Genomic DNA, 17853 nt, shown 5'->3' with positions numbered 1-17853 from the left:
CACTGCCGGTTACTCTCCATTTTTTCTGATGTTTGGCCAAGAACCAACATTGCCTTAGACACCGTAATACTATATCCTGCAGTACCGACCAGTGAATATGCCATGGACGCTACCACTGGGGCCGCTCACGCACGCGAAATCACCCGTACTTGCCTTCTGACCTCTCAAGAGAAGCAACGGTGTTTGTACGAACAACGACACCGCGACGTACACTTTCCTCCCGGTTCTTTGGTCCTGCTGTGCTCTCCGACCCGTCAAGTTGGCTTGTCAGAAAAACTGCTTACTCGCAAAGAATGCCACGTTCGAGAGAGTGTCCTGTAGAGAGCTCGCCATACAGATAATGTAAACAAACCCTCTCTACTAAGATCCACTTGGGCGAACGAACGCCTTAGCCCCTAAGCTAGACGGTCATGGGGTAACTCTACTTATGTTTGCGTACGTCCTAGCAATTGTGTTGATGCAAGGTTTGTCATCTACAATACATATCGCTGATATATATATATATATATATATATATATATATATATATATATATATATATATATTGTGAGACGACGTCAGGTACGAAGGAGCGACCGTTTTATTGTCAACCCAGACGCGCGAGCCAGCCACCGAGCAAGCAGCGAGCCGCTACGATGATGATGATCACGGTGCTTTGTATGCGCAGGTGAAAGTGAAAATGATGAGCAACACAATCAGCGCTCACACTATTTCCCCCCTACACGAAAGCGGTCTGCAAGACGTTCATTTAGTAAGTGTATGAGCGCTGGATATAAGGTTTCAGGCGAGACACATGGACGATCTCGGTCCCGCGACGACGGCGATCAGAAGCCGAAGTAACCGGCGCGACGCGATAATTTACGGCCGATGTTCGTTCAAGCACGGTGTAAGGACCCAGGTATCTGTGAATGAATTTTTCACAGAGGCCGGGTGTGCGAACAGGTGTCCAGAGGAGCACTTCGTCGCCTGGGTAGAATGACACAACTCGACGTGTCGCATCACAACGAACTTTTCGCTGGGCCTGAATGGTAGAGGTGTTGGCGCGGGCGATTGTGCGGCAGTGGTTGACACGGGCAGCGAATTCTTCCGGAAGGGACGCAGATGGGACAGAAGGCGTGGACAAAAAGCTGGTGTCTAGAACAAAAGATGGTGCACGGCCATACACAAGAAAAAACGGGCTGTAACTTGTAGTGCGTTGTATGGCAGTGTTATAGGCAAACGTGACGAAAGGTAGTATTGTGTCCCAGTTCTTGTGATCGGGTTGGACATACATAGAGATCATGTCTGACAAAGTTCTATGAAAACGCTCAGTAAGACCATTGGTTTGCGGATGATATGCCGAGGTGGTCTTATGGATTGTGTCAGAGGCCTGTAAAACTTCAGCGAGCACACGAGAAAGAAATGTCTTGCCACGGTCACTCAGGAGAACACGAGGGGCGCCGTGGCGCAGGATAATGGCACGCAGAACAAAGTCGGCTACTTCGCTGGCAGCTCCAGTAGGAAGAGCTGCCGTCTCAGCGTAGCGAGTAAGATGGTCTACGGCAGTAACAATCCAGCGGTGACCGGCGGCGGTAAGCGGAAGGGGTCCGTATAAGTCTATGCCGACGAACTCGAAGGGAGCGGATGGGCACGGGAGAGGCTGTAGAGGGCCGGCGGGAAGAGATGTCGAACGTTTTCGGTGCTGACATGATGAACAGGAAGTGACGTACCTGGAAACACTAGTGGAGAGGCCAGGCCAGAAGCAGCGAGTCTTAATGCGATCGTAGGTTTTATGAAAACCCAAGTGGCCAGCCGTCGGGTCGTCATGAAAGGCTTCTAAGACTTGGAGTCGAAGTGAGCGAGGTATGACCGGGACCCATCGGCTACCGAGAGGATGGTAAGTTTGTCGAAGTAGCGTTCCGTCATGAAGTTTGAAACGCGTGAGTTGTCGTCGCAAGCGGCTGTTGGGAGCACGAGATGAGCCGGTGAGCCGATCGATGATTGTACGGCAGTATGTGTCTGCACGTTGGAGCGAGGTGAGGTCTGCGGATTGAAGGAAGTCATCCGGTGCAGTGGGCTCGATGGGACTAAGACTGGTCATCTGCGTGGTCTCTTGGCTGGGAGGTGCTGCGCAGCAGGTAGATGCGTCATGATTTTGCAACAGCGGACAGCGTGACAAAGCGTCGGCATCTTGGTGTTTGCGGCCCGACCGGTATGTGACACTGTAGTCATACTCCTGCAGTCGGAGCACCCAACGACCGAGGCGTCCTGACAAGTTTTTTAATGATGACAACCAACAGAGCGCATGATGATCCGTGACGATCGTGAAGCGGCGGCCATACAAATAGGGGCGAAATTTTTGCACGGACCATACGATAGCGAGACATTCCTGTTCAGTGATGCTGTAATTGCGTTCCGCTGGGGAGAGAGTACGGCTCGCGTAAGCCACGACTTGCTCTTGTGAAGCCTGGTCACGCTGCAGCAGAACAGCGCCGATTCCGTGCCCACTTGCGTCAGTGTGTAATATAGTAGGGGCTGTGGGATCAAAATGGCGAAGAACTGGCCCTGACGTGAGGCATCGCTTCAGGGTCTGGAAAGCAGCTTCACAGTCATCTGTCCAAAGAAATGATGCACTTGTGGTCAGGAGTTTGTGAAGAGGAGCCGCGATAGTGGCAAAATCACGGACAAAACGGCGGAAGTAAGAGGCTAAGCCGAGGAAGCTGCGAAGGTCTTTGAGCGTGGTGGGCTTAGGAAAGTGCAGCACAGCGGCCACTTTGTCGGGATCAGGTTCGATGCCAAGCTTGCTGACAACGTGGCCTAACACTTTGATGCTGCGGCTCGCAAACCGACACTTCTTGGTATTTAGCTGGAGACCGGCTTTGGCTAGACATGTGAGCACCTCGTCTAGACGTTCTAGGTGTTGCGAGAAGCTGGATGAAAAGATGACGATGTCATCCAGGTAACAAAGACAGGTCTTCCATTTTAGGCCACGCAGCACTGTATCGATCATCCGCTCAAATGTGGCTGGGGCATTGCAGAGCCCAAAAGGCATCACATTGAATTCGAAGAGACCATCAGGAGTAGCAAACGCTGTCTTCTCTTTATCAGACTCATGCATCGGGATCTGCCAATACCCAGATCGTAGGTCGAGACTTGAGAAATATTCTGCACCCTGTAAGGTGTCAAGTGCATCGTCAATTCGAGGCATAGGATATACATCCTTGCGCGTAATTTTGTTTAGTGCCCTGTAATCAACGCAAAATCGCACTGATCCGTCCCTTTTCTTAACTAGGACAACAGGAGAAGACCAAGGGCTTGTGGAAGGTCTGATAACGTTGCGTGCGAGCATGTCATTGACTTGTTCCTCGATGACCTTGCGTTCTGAAGACGACACGCGGTAAGGGCGACGGCGGATAATACGAGAACCGTCTGTGGCGATGTGATGAGAGGTCACCGTAGTTTGACCTAAGCCATCCGAACAAACGTCAAAACAAGTCTTGTGTTTTGTTAAAAGGGCCATTAAGTCATTAGTTTGCGTTGGAGTGAGATATGGACTCAAAGTGGCTTTAAGCGCATTAGATGAGCCTCCTGGTGGCGTACACTTAGCGACTGACGGCGGAGACGATACAGTGACGACACATACCGGTGCTATGTCGATAAGGCTGGCAACAGTGGACCCCTCTGGCAGTAGTTGTGGCTCTGTTGTCGTGTTGTAGGCGGTGAGACTGGCATGACCACGCGAAAACCGCACTAGACAACATGCGATGGCGATTCCTCGGAAAATGCAGCGCTGATCGGGGACAACCACTGCGTCACCGTCAATGGTATCGCTGGATCTAATGGTGAGGATACGTTCTTGGGCCGGGGGCAGTACAAAGTCTGCAGCTGCAACAAGGTGAGGCGACGAAAAATCGTAAGCACTAGAATTTTCAGTGTCCGTAATGCGAATAACGGGCGGACCACACGAAATGACAGCGGAAGCGGCTGACAGGAAGTCCCAGCCCAATATAATCGGATGAGCACATGAAGAAAGCACAGCCAATTGTATATGGTGACGAATTCCGTCGATCAGAACACGAACAGTGCATTGTCCAATAGGGTAAATTCTATTTTCATTAGCACCACATAACACCGGACCAACATATGGAGTTTGCACTTTTCGTAGACGATGACATAGTTCGCGATCAATGACCGAAATGGCTGCTCCAGTGTCCACGAGTGCGTCAACCGAAATGCCTTCTACACAAACAGTTAGTAAATTTGCAGGGCGCGCAGGAGGAATTGGGACAATTCGACGACAGGCAGTTTCTCCTCCAAAAACTGCAGCTGCTAGTTTTCCGAGTGGCTGTCGAGGGGCATCAGGGCAGAACGTAAAGGCGAAGTAGTACGGCGGAAGGGCGATGGTGAACGACGGCGGGGTGAGCGGGAAGAACGAGGTTCACCGTGGGACAAAGGAGGCGAAGGCGAACGTCGTGACGAGGGAATGTAGGTTCTTGGAACGTAGGGGTCAGACCTCGCAGCCCGGTCACTCTCGTACGAAGAATAACCTCGTCGTTCATCTTGCTGGCGCCGACGGCAAAAGCGGGAGATATGTCCTCTTATGCCACAGTAGTAACAGACGGGGCGCGTAGGGCGCCAGGCAGGGAAGTGTGGTTGTGGTGGTGCCTTGGCTGCCATCGCAGCCAAATGGTCGTATACGACGTCCGTAGTTACAGGTGGAGTAGGTGGAGGAGGCCGTGACACGACTTCGGCATACGTAGGCACATGTAAGGGCACAGGAGGCGGGGCACGTGCGACGCTCGTCATCGACGCCAATTCGTCCTTTATAATTTCCCGCAGGTTAGGAGGGGGTGAGCGGGCAGGTGAAGTCGGTGCGCTGGCAGGAACAAGGCTGTGAAGTTCCTCTCTCACTATGGTGCGAATTAGAGCTCGCAGCTCATGCTCGCCAGTAAGACGAGTGTCATAGGAGGCGTGTGGAAGGCGCATTGAGTAAAGTGCGTCCAGGCGCTGGCAGGTGGTAATAATGTCCTGAACTGTTGTCGGGCTCTGCATGACAAGAGCATTAAAGGCGACGGAGTTGATGCCTTTCATTACTTGCCGAATACGATCGGCCTCCGGCATGTCCTTTTGGGCGCGGCGGCAGAGGGCCAGAACGTCTTCAATGTACGATGTGTACGATTCGTCAGGCCCCTGGATGCGGGTAGCGAGCTTCTGTTTAGCTACCTCAGAGCGTCCTGTAGAAGTGCCGAATATTTGACGCAGCTGCACCGTGAATGCTGACCAATCAGGAAAGTCGCGTTCGTGGTTATGATACCACGTCTTAGCAACCTCCTTCAGATAAAAGGGTACATAGCGCAGCTTATGTGCCTCATCCCAGTAATTGCAAGCACTGGTACGGTCGTAACTGTCCAGCCATTCTTCTACGTCCTCACCGCGAAGGCCAGAAAACACTGGAGGGTCTCGTTGCGAGGTACTCACGGTGTGGTGAGGCCCAGCAGGCTGAGCGGGTGGTGCGAAGAAGGCGGTAGGGGGTGGGTCGTTTTGCGCCATCACTGTTGGCAAGCACAGCCGTCGACCTGATCGGAGCTCCAGGGGTGACCGGTAGTGCACGAGGACTTGGGAATCACAGCACGCTCCACCACTTGTGAGACGACGTCAGGTACGAAGGAGCGACCGTTTTATTGTCAACCCAGACGCGCGAGCCAGCCACCGAGCAAGCAGCGAGCCGCTACGATGATGATGATCACGGTGCTTTGTATGCGCAGGTGAAAGTGAAAATGATGAGCAACACAATCAGCGCTCACAATATATATATATATATATATATATATATATATATATATATATATATATATATTGAACAAGTTGCAAGAGAATTTTACGAATACGTTAGCGTCTACTTTTAACTAGCTTACTAGCTTCACCGCGATTTAGGTTGATTAAACCTGGCCCCTTCGCGTTCATAGTGTGAGCTAAAGATAATTTTTTCACAACAAAAATTGCCGGTTTTTCAGCACACACATTATTTGGTAATTTTTACTACTCCCTACTGCAAGTTTCGCTAGTGTGATTCATTCACGGGAGGAAAGACGTTGACATGTACGAGAACAAATGTTTGTCAATGCAGCCATCGCAAATAAAATCGCGATGTTTGCACAGCTCGACACAACAAACAGCACGTAATGGCGGCTAGCCTTTGCATACACCCTGATATCGGCGCTGCCTCAACATCTTTTGTCGTTGCGTGTCTCACCCAACTTACAGATGCTCAGAAATCAGGCAAACGCGGAAAACAGTACCGGAAGCTACTCTACTGAAGTGCCTTCACTACGTGTTATCTTCGGGATGTGCTACTGATTAACAGTTCTTTATTATATGGTGTACGCTTTCACGGAGCTTTACAAAACTTTTCTACGTTGCTGTGGGAGAAGTCATACTTTGCTCGTAAATAACGACGTGCAAACGCAGCTCACTTGCAAATATTCAGCGCTGTTTCTTGCTTATACTCGTGACCGTGAAGTAGCACGGAGTCTGACATAATAGAGATGATTTGAATAAATGTGTCTGAAAATCATCAAAAGTACAGGGATTACAATATTTGCTCGTGGTGTTAATAATAACTGTTTATGTCTGGAAATACACTTTAAGGTGACTAGACAAACAATTGTTTGAGTAATTAAGTGAAATAAATAACCTTTTCCATAAGCGGTTACAGGCGGTCGGGTCAAATAGGAGAATCATGGCTCTTTCAGTGAAGAAATCACGGAAATCAATAGTGAATCATGGCTCTTTTATTGCCGCTTTGACGTATTGAAAAATTCTCCACTAGTGAGTTTTGCGCAGCATTGAAATTCCAACAAATTAATCGGTGAAACCAAACCCGAAGCTCTTGGGAACGCAACTACAGCTGACGGTCCAGAATAATGCCACTGTTCAGGCCGGTGATTTATTGGTGTTAGTTCTGCACTGGTTGAGATCAGTGTGCTATACGTTTTCTAATCACAAACTAAACCCATAGAATTATCAAGCGAAGTCAATCGATGATTGTTGAAACGACGCTCCACTCATGTGGACGTCTCTGAAGCCTATACAAGATGCGCTCTTCCAAGTTTTGGTTCCGGCTTCTCTGGCGAAATTGCTCAGTTTTTATTATTTGTTGATAATAGCCAGTGGCTGCTTTTGCGAAATCTGAAAGCAGCAACAGGGTGTTCGCAGAAAGGCCTGATCTTTTTTATGGGAGCCGACAATCTGCTTCAACTGATTGAAAAATTAAGTTAAATTAGTTTTTTACAGTCACATTTATTAATTCTGCTTATCCTAGAAAATCTGTCGCCACAGGGAAAGTAATTATCAAGGTGGTGGAAAAATTTCTCATCTTTTCTTTTTCCGGGGATTCCCAGGCACATATTGTAAAACACACGGAATAATATAATTTGTACAATTTAGCTATAAATATGTAGTTTCTTGTACACTTATCTTGAATCCTTCATTTTTCTAGAACAGTGAAAGAGCTGTTCGCCGAGTGCTTGTCTCAGAAGCGCTTGAAGCCCGACATTCTGGAATTGTCTATGGAGCTTCTCGGCTGCACACAAGAGCAACATGTCAGTACCAGTAAGTACGCGAACAGTCTTGTAATACTCTCGTCTTTCTAACCGTAGAGTTGATCGAGCTTTATCACATCATAGTATTGACTCGAAAGATCGATGAAATATACAAGCAGCTTTTTGTAACTTCAACTGTCAACTTTCAACATTATTTCAGACAAAGACAAATAATGTGTATAATTGTCCTGTCTAGGAGGGGTGACAAAAAGTCATGAGTGCCTGACTGAGTGTCACACCCCTTTCTAGACACACATAGCTTAAGCATCAGTGGCAGTTGGATAAACAAAAATACGTACAGAAGATTACATACATGATACATCTTTAGACAAAACAAATGCTGGATTTTATTGATATATACATTGTTCTTTTTACACATAAAACGTAAAGGTTTTCTAAGTATATGTACAGTATAGACTGCAGCAAGGTAAAACACGGAATTATTCTTGTTTTGAAATTAGGTATGAATTTAACTTTTTTAAGTGTTTCATGTGCATCATTTCCTGTACCACGTTTATAACGGTGGGATGACTATTTGAGAAATCTGCAATAGCGTAAGATTAGTTTTGCATACCATACATAGTTGGTTCGTATGAAACCTTTATCATATACAGTCTTTCTAGTTTCGTAAATGTGCCCCTTCCCCAGGAATAGTCGATAATATCTGTCCTGGCATGACTTTATTTTCTGGAATATTGCAATGCCTAGCTTCTTTTCTAGTGTGCGTTGCATTGTTAATATGGTATTTGCTTTAAACTGCAATCACTTGGCTCATAATCAGAATATCTTGAAGGGTGGCTTAGGAGGGGTGCATTGAAAATGTGTTTATTTCAACTACTAACGTATACTATAAGGACCTCAAAACGTTAAGAACATGCGACAGCTCCAGCTTCTGCGGCAACTGTTGACTTGCATCTTGGTCACCCACCTCTACATGCCAGCGGTTAAAGAAAGTGCACTGTTGCTACTGCATCTTCTCCCCAGCAACCCAGGCAGCAGCGCCTCCTCCCGCAGATCCAAAATGTGATAAAGACGGCGCCACTCGCTGCCTCTGGGTGGCTGCCAAAGCTCTAGAGACTTCGATGGGGTTCAACGACGACGGCGCTCAGGCTGGACAGAGTGGCTGCACGTAAGAGAACATTCGGTCACTTATATGAACTTCTTTAGGCAACAGTAATGGGCCCGACATTCCATTGAGAAAGTTGTTCTTCTATTTGCGAAACGACCGAGTAGACAGTTTGCAGCTTTATATCCGTCAAATTTTAGTGTTTTTTAGTTATCTGCCAGTGCCCGCGAAATGCCGAAAATACCAAGTGACAAGCCCACTTGCGCGCCAGTTCAAGTTTTTTCTAACGTTCTGCGTACGAGTGACATAGCATTTGCCCGATTGTGCTGTCTTCACAGGGGCGCAACGATGGTGGTGGCTTTGCAATTCACACGTTTCATTAACAGCTACGAAATTGATATTTGCTGTGACTGCTTACCGCTATCATGATCCGGTGCAAAGGAAGCATATCTTTCGTAGGCGGAACGTCAGGGAGCACCAGAATCGTGGCGTGTGTAAAGCCTCTCGAGATTTTTGGGAAAGTACCGTCTTTTTTTAAAGACGATAGTCTTCTTTGCGGACTTTCAACGCAAAAATTTTGGTCTGCCTGCCTGTCTGGCTGTTTGTATAATTGTCTGTACGTTTCTCTGCTTGTCCACTCTTAATGGCATTGGGTACTTGAAACGGCCAACCCCATCCGCAGCGCCCACCAATGTTGCTCAAGATTTAGCGTTCACACCTGTGCAATTGTCAATTAGTAAGCAATTATTGCGCAAGTCTGAATCACCATAAAAACACGTCTGTAATCTGCTTGTGCATCTTTTACTAAAAAAAGCATAAATGGGTAACTTTAAGGACCGTAGCGCTTATCATGCTGCGCTGACCATGCAAAACACGGAAAAACGAGTCCTTATGTATACACTTCTTTCCCTTATTCATTCACGAGGGTCTCATACTGGCAGACTTGGTGCCGTTAGGTTGTATACGAGGGACAGTTGCTCAGGTGCCAGCTCGTAATAAGTTCACGTGGTACGTGGCACCATAGAGGCTCATAAAAAGAGTGTACCACACTCACCTCCATGGCTACAGGTGGCGCTGACTGACACTCCCACGTTTAAATTCACAGATAAACCGACTAAAGTGGCTGGGGGGGGGGGGAACAGCCGCCGTGATTGCTCAGTGGTAGATCATCGAACGCGTTATTCGGAGGTCGTAGGCTCGATTCCTGCTCACGGCAAGTTATTTTTTCACCCACTTTTCTTTCTTGCTATTTATATTACCTTGGTTCTTATAAGCTCTCCTATACATACCTTGGCAGTATTGTCTGTACATCTCATTATTATTGTGTCAAAAACGCGGAAAAACGAGCCCTATATATATATATATATATATATATATATATATATATATATATATATATATATATATATATATATATATATATATATATATATATATATATATATATATATATATATATATATATATATATATATATATCATCAGCAGCAGCAGCCTCACTACGTCCACTGCAGAACAAAGGCCTCTCCCATGTTCCGCCAGTTAACCCAGTCCTGTGCTTGCTGATGCCAATTTACACCCGCAAACGTCTTAATCTCGTCTGCCCACCTAACCTTCTGTCTCCCCCTAACCCGCTTCCCTTCTCTGGGAATCCAGTTAGTTACCCTTAATGACCAGCGGTTATCCTGTCTACGCGCTACATGCCCGGCCCATGTCCATTTCCTTTTCTTTATTTCAACTATGAAATCCTTAACCCCCGTTTGTCCCCTAATCCACTCTGCTCTCTTCTTGTCTCTTAAGGTTACACCTACCATTTTTCTTTCCATTGCTCGCTGCGTCATCCTCAATTCAAGCTGAACCCTCTTTGTAAGTCTCCAGGTTTCTGCTCCGTAGCTAAGTACCGGCAAGATACAGCTGTTATATACCTTCCTCTTGAGGGATACTGGCAATCTACCTGTCATAATTTGAGAGTGCTTGCCGAATGTACTCCACCCCATTCTTATTCTTCTAGTTAATTCAATCTCGTGGTTAGGCTCTGCGGTTATTACCTGCCCTAGGTAGACATAGTCTTTTACAACTTCAAGTGCACTATTACCTATCTCAAAGCGCTGCTCCTTACCGAGGTTGTTGTACATTACTTTCGTTTTCTGCAGATTAATTTTAAGACCCACCTTTCTGCTCTCCTTGTCTAACTCCGTAATCATGATTTGCAATTCGTCCCCTGAGTTACTCAGCAATGCAATGTCATCGGCGAAGCGCAGGTTCCTTAGGTATTCTCCATTAACTCTTATCCCTAGCCGTTCCCATTCTAGGCTTCTCAAAACCTCCTGTAAGCACGTGGTAAATAGCATTGGGTAGATTGTGTCCCCCTGCCTTACACCCTTCTTGATTGGTATTCTGTTGCTTTCTTTATGAAGCACTATGGTAGCAGTTGATCCCATGTAGATTTCTTCCAGAGTGTTTATATATACTTCATCTACGCCCTGATTCCGCAGTGTCTGCATGACGGCTGATATTTCTACTGAATCAAACGCCTTCTCGTAATCTGTGAACATATATATATATATATATATATATATATATATATATATATATATATATATATATATATATATATATATATATATATATATATATATATATATATATATATATATATATATATATATATATATAAAGTCAATACTTTATGGGCCAATACTTTAAAGTCAATACTTTCATCATCACATTGGGAGGGGGGTATTTACATGAATACATATATTTTAAGTATTGTAAACAGAAAACAGTACCAAGGAAAGGAAACAGTGAGAGAATCGAGCCACATCATTCGGCAACACAAAAAACATGAAAGAACTAATAATTATTGCATATAAGAACAATGCATGGTTATTGTTCACAATAGGTATATATATATATATATATATATATATAAGTGAGAAAGCGTGTCGTATGTCAAAACACTTCGCCCCGCCACGGTGGTCTAGTGACTAAGGTACTCGGCTGCTGACCAGCAGGTCGCAGGTCGCGTGATCAAATCCCGGCTGTGGCGGCTGCATTTCCGATCGAGACGGAAATACTGTAGGCCCTTGTACTAAGATTTTGGTGCATATTTAAGACCCCAGGTGGTCAAAATTTCCGGAGCCCTCCACTACGGCGTCTCTCATATACATATGGATGTTTTTAGACGTTAAACCCCACAAATCCATGAATACGTCGAAACACTTTTACTTATAACAAACATTTCGGCTGATGGGCTAGCCCTTCAGTATACACGCATGCACACACACATACACACGCACAGGTATATATATATATATATATATATATATATATATATATATATATATATATATATATATATATATATATATATTGACCATGATCGTCAGAAACAAAACATTGCCGCGTGGAGCTGGCGGCAAAGTTTCTGCTGGGTGGGCTTGGTTGCATTGTGGTGGTCATCCCGAACCACAATGCAACATGCAACTGCCAGACCGTCACATGCAACTGCGTTGTGGCGGTCGGGCGGAAGCGTCTCTGGTGGACGACATTGGCGGCCTCGAGCCGGTCGGTGAACGCCACGGTGCGCCTCTGCTTGACGATCTGTCAGTGTGTACTCAGGTGGGCGGAAATGGCTTTGTCGCTGCGGTTGAACTCGTCCATGGTACAGCGTTTCTTGACAACTCGTGGAATACCGCTCAGGTGGACGGCCCTGACTGTTCCAGCAAGGTCGCAGAGTAACATGGAAATGCTGTTGTTTGTCCCACCGCCTTTGGTGGACTGAACTGCAATGGGCGCTCTATGAGGCAGCCGTGTGGACGTTTGTGCTTTTTCTCGAAATTAGTTGCGACGCAGCTCATGGTTGGGCATCAATACCACAGCAGAACTCTCTGAAGTTGTCCAGCTGGTGGCTTCTGGCGAACTGTCGCGTGCAGACTTGGCGTGCTGAGAGGAAACAGCACGAGGGCTGGTCCTCGACAAGTTCTCAATGGCAGTGGCCTCAGCCTGGCTAGGTGTCTGGATTTTGTCAAAAGAAACATCCCTTGGGAGCGAGGTGTCTGCGCGACTGAGCGTATGTGCGTCTGCGAAAATGAATGTATGAGTCGTCTGCAAACATTACTGTGGCAGGTTATGGCTGATCTTGTTCGCATCCTCAGAAAGGCCTGCTTTGTGAAGTGGTAAGGAGTCCATTTTGTTTCTGACGATCATGGTCTGGTGGTGTTCAGTTGTGTCTGGTACGATAGATGTGAGCACCTCCATGTCCTCAAACGACAACGAGCGCGAGGACAGCATCTCCTGAGGAAGGTCTGGTAGTGATATTCCCGGGTCTAATACCAATGCGGAGTTCACAACCTGCAGAGGAGGACTGTGGTCACTTTGGTAAGGGTCAGCAGCAGGAAACTCTTCGATATACGACATTTTTCGAGAGGCGTCTTTCTGCAAGGGGCAAATGCTCTCATGTTCAGTTATTGAATCATGTAAAGCGTGCAGACCCGCTTTCTTCTGGTCATGGATGAGCATGGTGAAATCCACAGGCACGTGCGTTCAATGACGTGGTAAAATGTCCAGTCAGATGGAGGCTGGCGCCTCAGCACCTACCGAATGGTCTGACGACTCCGGATGGCATTCGTTGAAGCCTGTCGCCGGGCGTTTTGCAAAACTTGCCGTGAGAGTCTTACCGGACACAGGTGCACCATCGGGCCGCTGCTCCATGACAGCAGAAGTGCCTGTGCAAGGCAGAATTACACGATCGTTATTGTTCCCTACATCTTGGTCACAGAGAGATGACCGGATGGTGGGGGCTCGAGTTGCATCCTGTAGGTCGGGCTTTTCCCGAGTTCCGTCTTGAGGGAAGGTCGAGTTGCATGGACAGGTGGTACAGGGAATCGGACCGAAAAAAGCTATGAGCTTGAAGCTCCACTTCGCCCATGACTGCTGCTTCCAACCTTCATACCGGTGTCACGCTGCTGCACCTTCCCGAAGACGGTCTACAGCCGCGGTCCATTTTTGAGATTCCGTCTAGGCCTCACGCATTGCTATCGTGTTGACGGTTGCCACCCAGCTGTCGGCGTCGGTCCGGACACGGTGTAATTCCGGTAGTTCGCAGATGGCTGGTGATTGTGAGGTGGCAGGTGGCAACGCAGAGATCACCGACGCGAAGCAGTCGAGCTGGTGTGAGAGCTCGATCACAGAAGACCGAAGCTCCCTGCGTTGCTCCGATGTGCTTGCCTTAAGGTCGTATGAGGCGGCTACATCTAACACTGCGTTATTGTCACACAATGCTGGCAACATTGTAGGAGCTCGCTCGGCGATCAACGCTGTCAGTTTGTTAGTCTCGGCGCGGAGCAGTGCGATGGTACGCCGCAGCTCCGCGGCACTGTCGCACGAGGCTTCTGAGCCGCTTTGGTTCGCGTCCGTGAAGTACGTGGTTCTAGTAGTACTTACGGTGGTAACACGCACGTCCAAAGAAGCATGAACAGCGTTTCTTGGCGGCTCATGTGTTGGAAGAGTACTGGACAAGAAATGCAGGCCGTGGGAAGCTTGAACAGCATTCCCAAAGGACATGAGCCCGTGCATATTACGGCCACGAAGCGGTAGCATAGTGTCCATTGGGTGATGCCGTGGTACCGCAGAGGAGGCATGGACACCGTCCACTGATGGTCCGATGGGCAGCTGAAGCGGTGGCCGGGTTGTCGCCTTTATCGCCAAAGAAGCGTGAACGGCGTTCCTGGATGGAGAAGCCCGCACTGCAGACGAACCATGAAGAAACGTATCAATGCTGATTGTTGGCCTAGTTGGTATTTACTTAATGGCATGATTTGGCCGCAAAAGAGACACACACAAGAAAAGGAACACTCAAACGACAAGCACAGGCGCCTGTGCTTGTCGTTTGAGTGTTCCTTTTCTTGTGTGTGTCTCTTTTGCGGCCAAATCATGCCATTAAGAAACGTATCGGTGGCTTCCCACAGAAGGTTCACTTGTCGGCTTGCGCTTACGGCAGAATCCATAGCCAAAGACGCGTGGACGGCGTCCCTTGTGAAATGGTACCGGTAGCGTGTACTGCAGCCGCCGAGGAGGCCTTGAGGCCGTCCCCGAACGGTGGTGGCAGTGGCCGCAGGTGAAGAGCTGCCGAGGAGGCCTTCACGCCGTCCTCAAGCGGCGGTTATCACGGCAGTCCTGGATGACGAAGCCGGGACGTAAGACTTCTTTTTCGTCGACTGCGCCATTGCAATGTACTAGACAGAGAACAATAGACAAAATCCGATCCTGGGTCAGCTGCTCTTATTCTGTCTTCTTCCTCTACCTTCCCTTAGCTGCCCACGTGCCCGAGCCCCAGCGTCTTTCTTCGTCTTAACAATATATATATATATATATATATATATATATATATATATATATTTTTATATATATATATATATATATATATATATATATATTTATATATATATATATATATATATATATATAAAGACGATTATGTTCGTGGTTTGTGCATCGCGACGCTTGTATCTGCTCTCTGCTGTTGCCCCCGACCTTCTGCGACGAACCATGCAGTTCATTAAAGACGTGCTGTGCCAAAACGCCTTACTTTATTTGGTGGAGATACGGGTTACAATACCGTAGTCCTAAAACTTCGCAACCGTATGTTGCCCCCAGTTGATTTTGTGGCACCGGACGATGACGAGCAACCTGACCCCCAGGCAACAATCCTCCAGCTGTTGTTTGCTCCAGCCCTCTTTGGCAGCGTGACCCTCCTCTCTTCAGTGGCACTGAGGACAAAGACGCAGAAGACTGACTTGATGAGTACGACCTGGCAAGCAAGCACAACAAATGAGAATATGCGCACAAGCTTCTACTTCTACTTGACTAACGTCGCCAAACTTGACTCACGTCGCCAAACTGTGGTTCCGTAATCACAGCACTTATCTTCCTACCTGATCAGCGTTCAAAACGGCCTTCGTTCAACTTTCTAGCTGTCCGGAACTTCGGAAATCGCTTGCTGAACAACGCCTGTGAGGTGGAGCACAAGGCGGTGAGAGCTTCACCAGGTACATTGAAGATGTGGTCGCTCTTTGCGGGCGCATCTACTCCTCAATGACGGAGGCAGAGATAACCAAGCATACCCTGAAAGGTGTGTCTGACGATGCTTTCCATATGCTCATCGCTAGAAATCCGCCAACGGTAGCCGACGTCATACAGCTGTGCTGAAGCTGTGACGAACTCCTGAAGCAATGGAAATCTACTCGTCGCGCCACTGTAGCAGGTGTAACCATTGCCGCTCTCACGTCTTCTGGCCTTGCGCAGAACCCTCCAACGTTACGTCGCGACATCAAGCAGTTTGTGCGTGAAGAAATTGCCCACCAGCTCTCCCTTTTGCCTTGCGTCACTGATCTCGCCCCACATTTGCTACCGACGTCAATACAACGTGTTGCTGAGGAGCAAGTTGCCGAGGGGCTCCCCTTAGCCACTGCACCACCAGTGACTGCTCCGCTCACTTATGTTGAAGCATTGGTCACCCCTCCACGATTTCCCGCTGCCAACTCTTACATCCCCACGTGCCGATTCGTACCATCACTTCAGTTTGTGCATCAGGCTACTCGACCACCTTGCAGATTGACACTTCACTCCCACAATCCATAGAGCACTCAAGACAATTGCCCCATATGCTACGCGTGCAGTTTCCCGGGCCACGTAGCACGGTTTTGCCAGCGACGTGGGTTTATGCACCATATTGACATGAGGCTACATGGTTACAATTTCGCGCCCCGACCTGAGGCTGCTTCATCTGCGCCATACGACGCTCCTGATTCTTCGACTCAACGGCACTTCAACGCACGCCGGTCGCCGTCACCACGACGCCGTTCTCTTTCTTCCATGAGGTGACGTTTCCCGCCTGATCCAGAGGAAAACTAGGAACCGCAGTTCCAGAGTCAAGAACTGCGCAGCTTTCGAACTTTTAAAGGCCTCGTTTTTCACCGTGTAATGTTACGGCTGTTTCTGTTGACGGTGTACGAGTTTCAGCGCTTGTGAACACAGGAGCCGCAGTTTCTGTCATGTGTGAGAAGCTTTGCCGACATCTATGAAAAGTAACGACGCCTCTTCGTGACTTCGTTTTGAGCAGTACTAATGCGCGACACATTCAGCTTTTCGCTGCGTGAACTGCACGGGTTGTAAACGATGAAGTTTTTTATACGGTAAAACTTGTCGTGCTTGAGCATTGTTCCCACGATATCATTCAAGGATGCGACTTCCTACGTGCTCACAATGCTGATATAAACTGTGCTCGTTTCAAGGTCGAATTCTCGCTGCTGTGTGACTCTGTTTTAGTCGACTCGCCATGTCTACCTGCGAAGTGTTCATCGCCGCCGACACCACGCTACCCCCTTACTCATCTAATTCAGACCCACTTTTCTGCGGCACCCTTGTTGGTTCACCTGTTCTTTTTAAACCAGCTGAAACAGCTATTCGCCGCAAGTGCTGCTTGCTGCCCTTTGCCGTCCTCTCGATTCAAGACTTTTCTAGTGCAATTTATGTTTCGAACCCATTTCCCTGCTCGTCCATCCTACAGAAGGGAGATTGTCTTGGCAGCGTTGATGACCTCGATTTTTTTCCCTCAAGTTTCGTGCCTGAGGAGCAGACTTCTCTCCAGAATATTAGCATCGATTGTCTCATTCCAGCTTCCTTACCATCACTTACCGATGCGCTTTCCCAATGCATTGAAAGTCAACTGACGTCCTGCAGTGCTTTAACATCACCGTATCGCTTGAACATTTTCGTACCAGCTTCGATTACCAACAAACATCGTTGAGCCGTACTTCAACCATAGCTCATCACATCGACACCGGCTCCCACGCCCATTTACGTCAGTGCCTGTATCGTGTGTCAGCAGGTGAGCGTCAGATCATCACTACACAAGTTGGTGATATGCTTAAGCGTGGCGTTATTCAGCTCTCTAACAGCCCGTGCACGTCGCCGGTAGTTCTGGTCAGAAAGAGAGACGGCTCAATACTTTTTTTTCATTGACTACCTATGGCTGAACAGCATAACATGCAAGGATGTCTACCCGTTATCTCGCATAGACGATGCCCTCGACTGCCTCGAAGGAGCTGAGTTCTACTCTTCATTATATCTGCGCTCCGGTTACTGGCAGTTATCGATGGCGAAGGCTGACCACCCCAAAACTGATTTTGTTACTTTCGATGGCAT

General features: G+C 47.8%; 1 protein-coding gene across 1 annotated transcript in view; it reads left to right on the top strand.

Moving 5' to 3' along the window:
- The window catches only part of LOC119161158 (uncharacterized), a 131627-nt gene that overhangs the window by 66159 nt on the left and 47615 nt on the right, over window positions 1-17853 (top strand). The window contains exons 5-6 of the mRNA XM_037413510.2: window positions 7478-7590; window positions 8565-8709. Of these exons, the coding sequence (XP_037269407.2) occupies window positions 7478-7590; window positions 8565-8709 (258 nt within the window). The remainder of the gene's footprint in view (window positions 1-7477; window positions 7591-8564; window positions 8710-17853) is intronic.

This window comes from Rhipicephalus microplus, chromosome X (assembly GCF_043290135.1).
Source record: "Rhipicephalus microplus isolate Deutch F79 chromosome X, USDA_Rmic, whole genome shotgun sequence".
NCBI lineage: Eukaryota > Metazoa > Arthropoda > Arachnida > Ixodida > Ixodidae > Rhipicephalus > Rhipicephalus microplus.
This window is presented reverse-complemented; position numbering and strand designations above follow the sequence as displayed.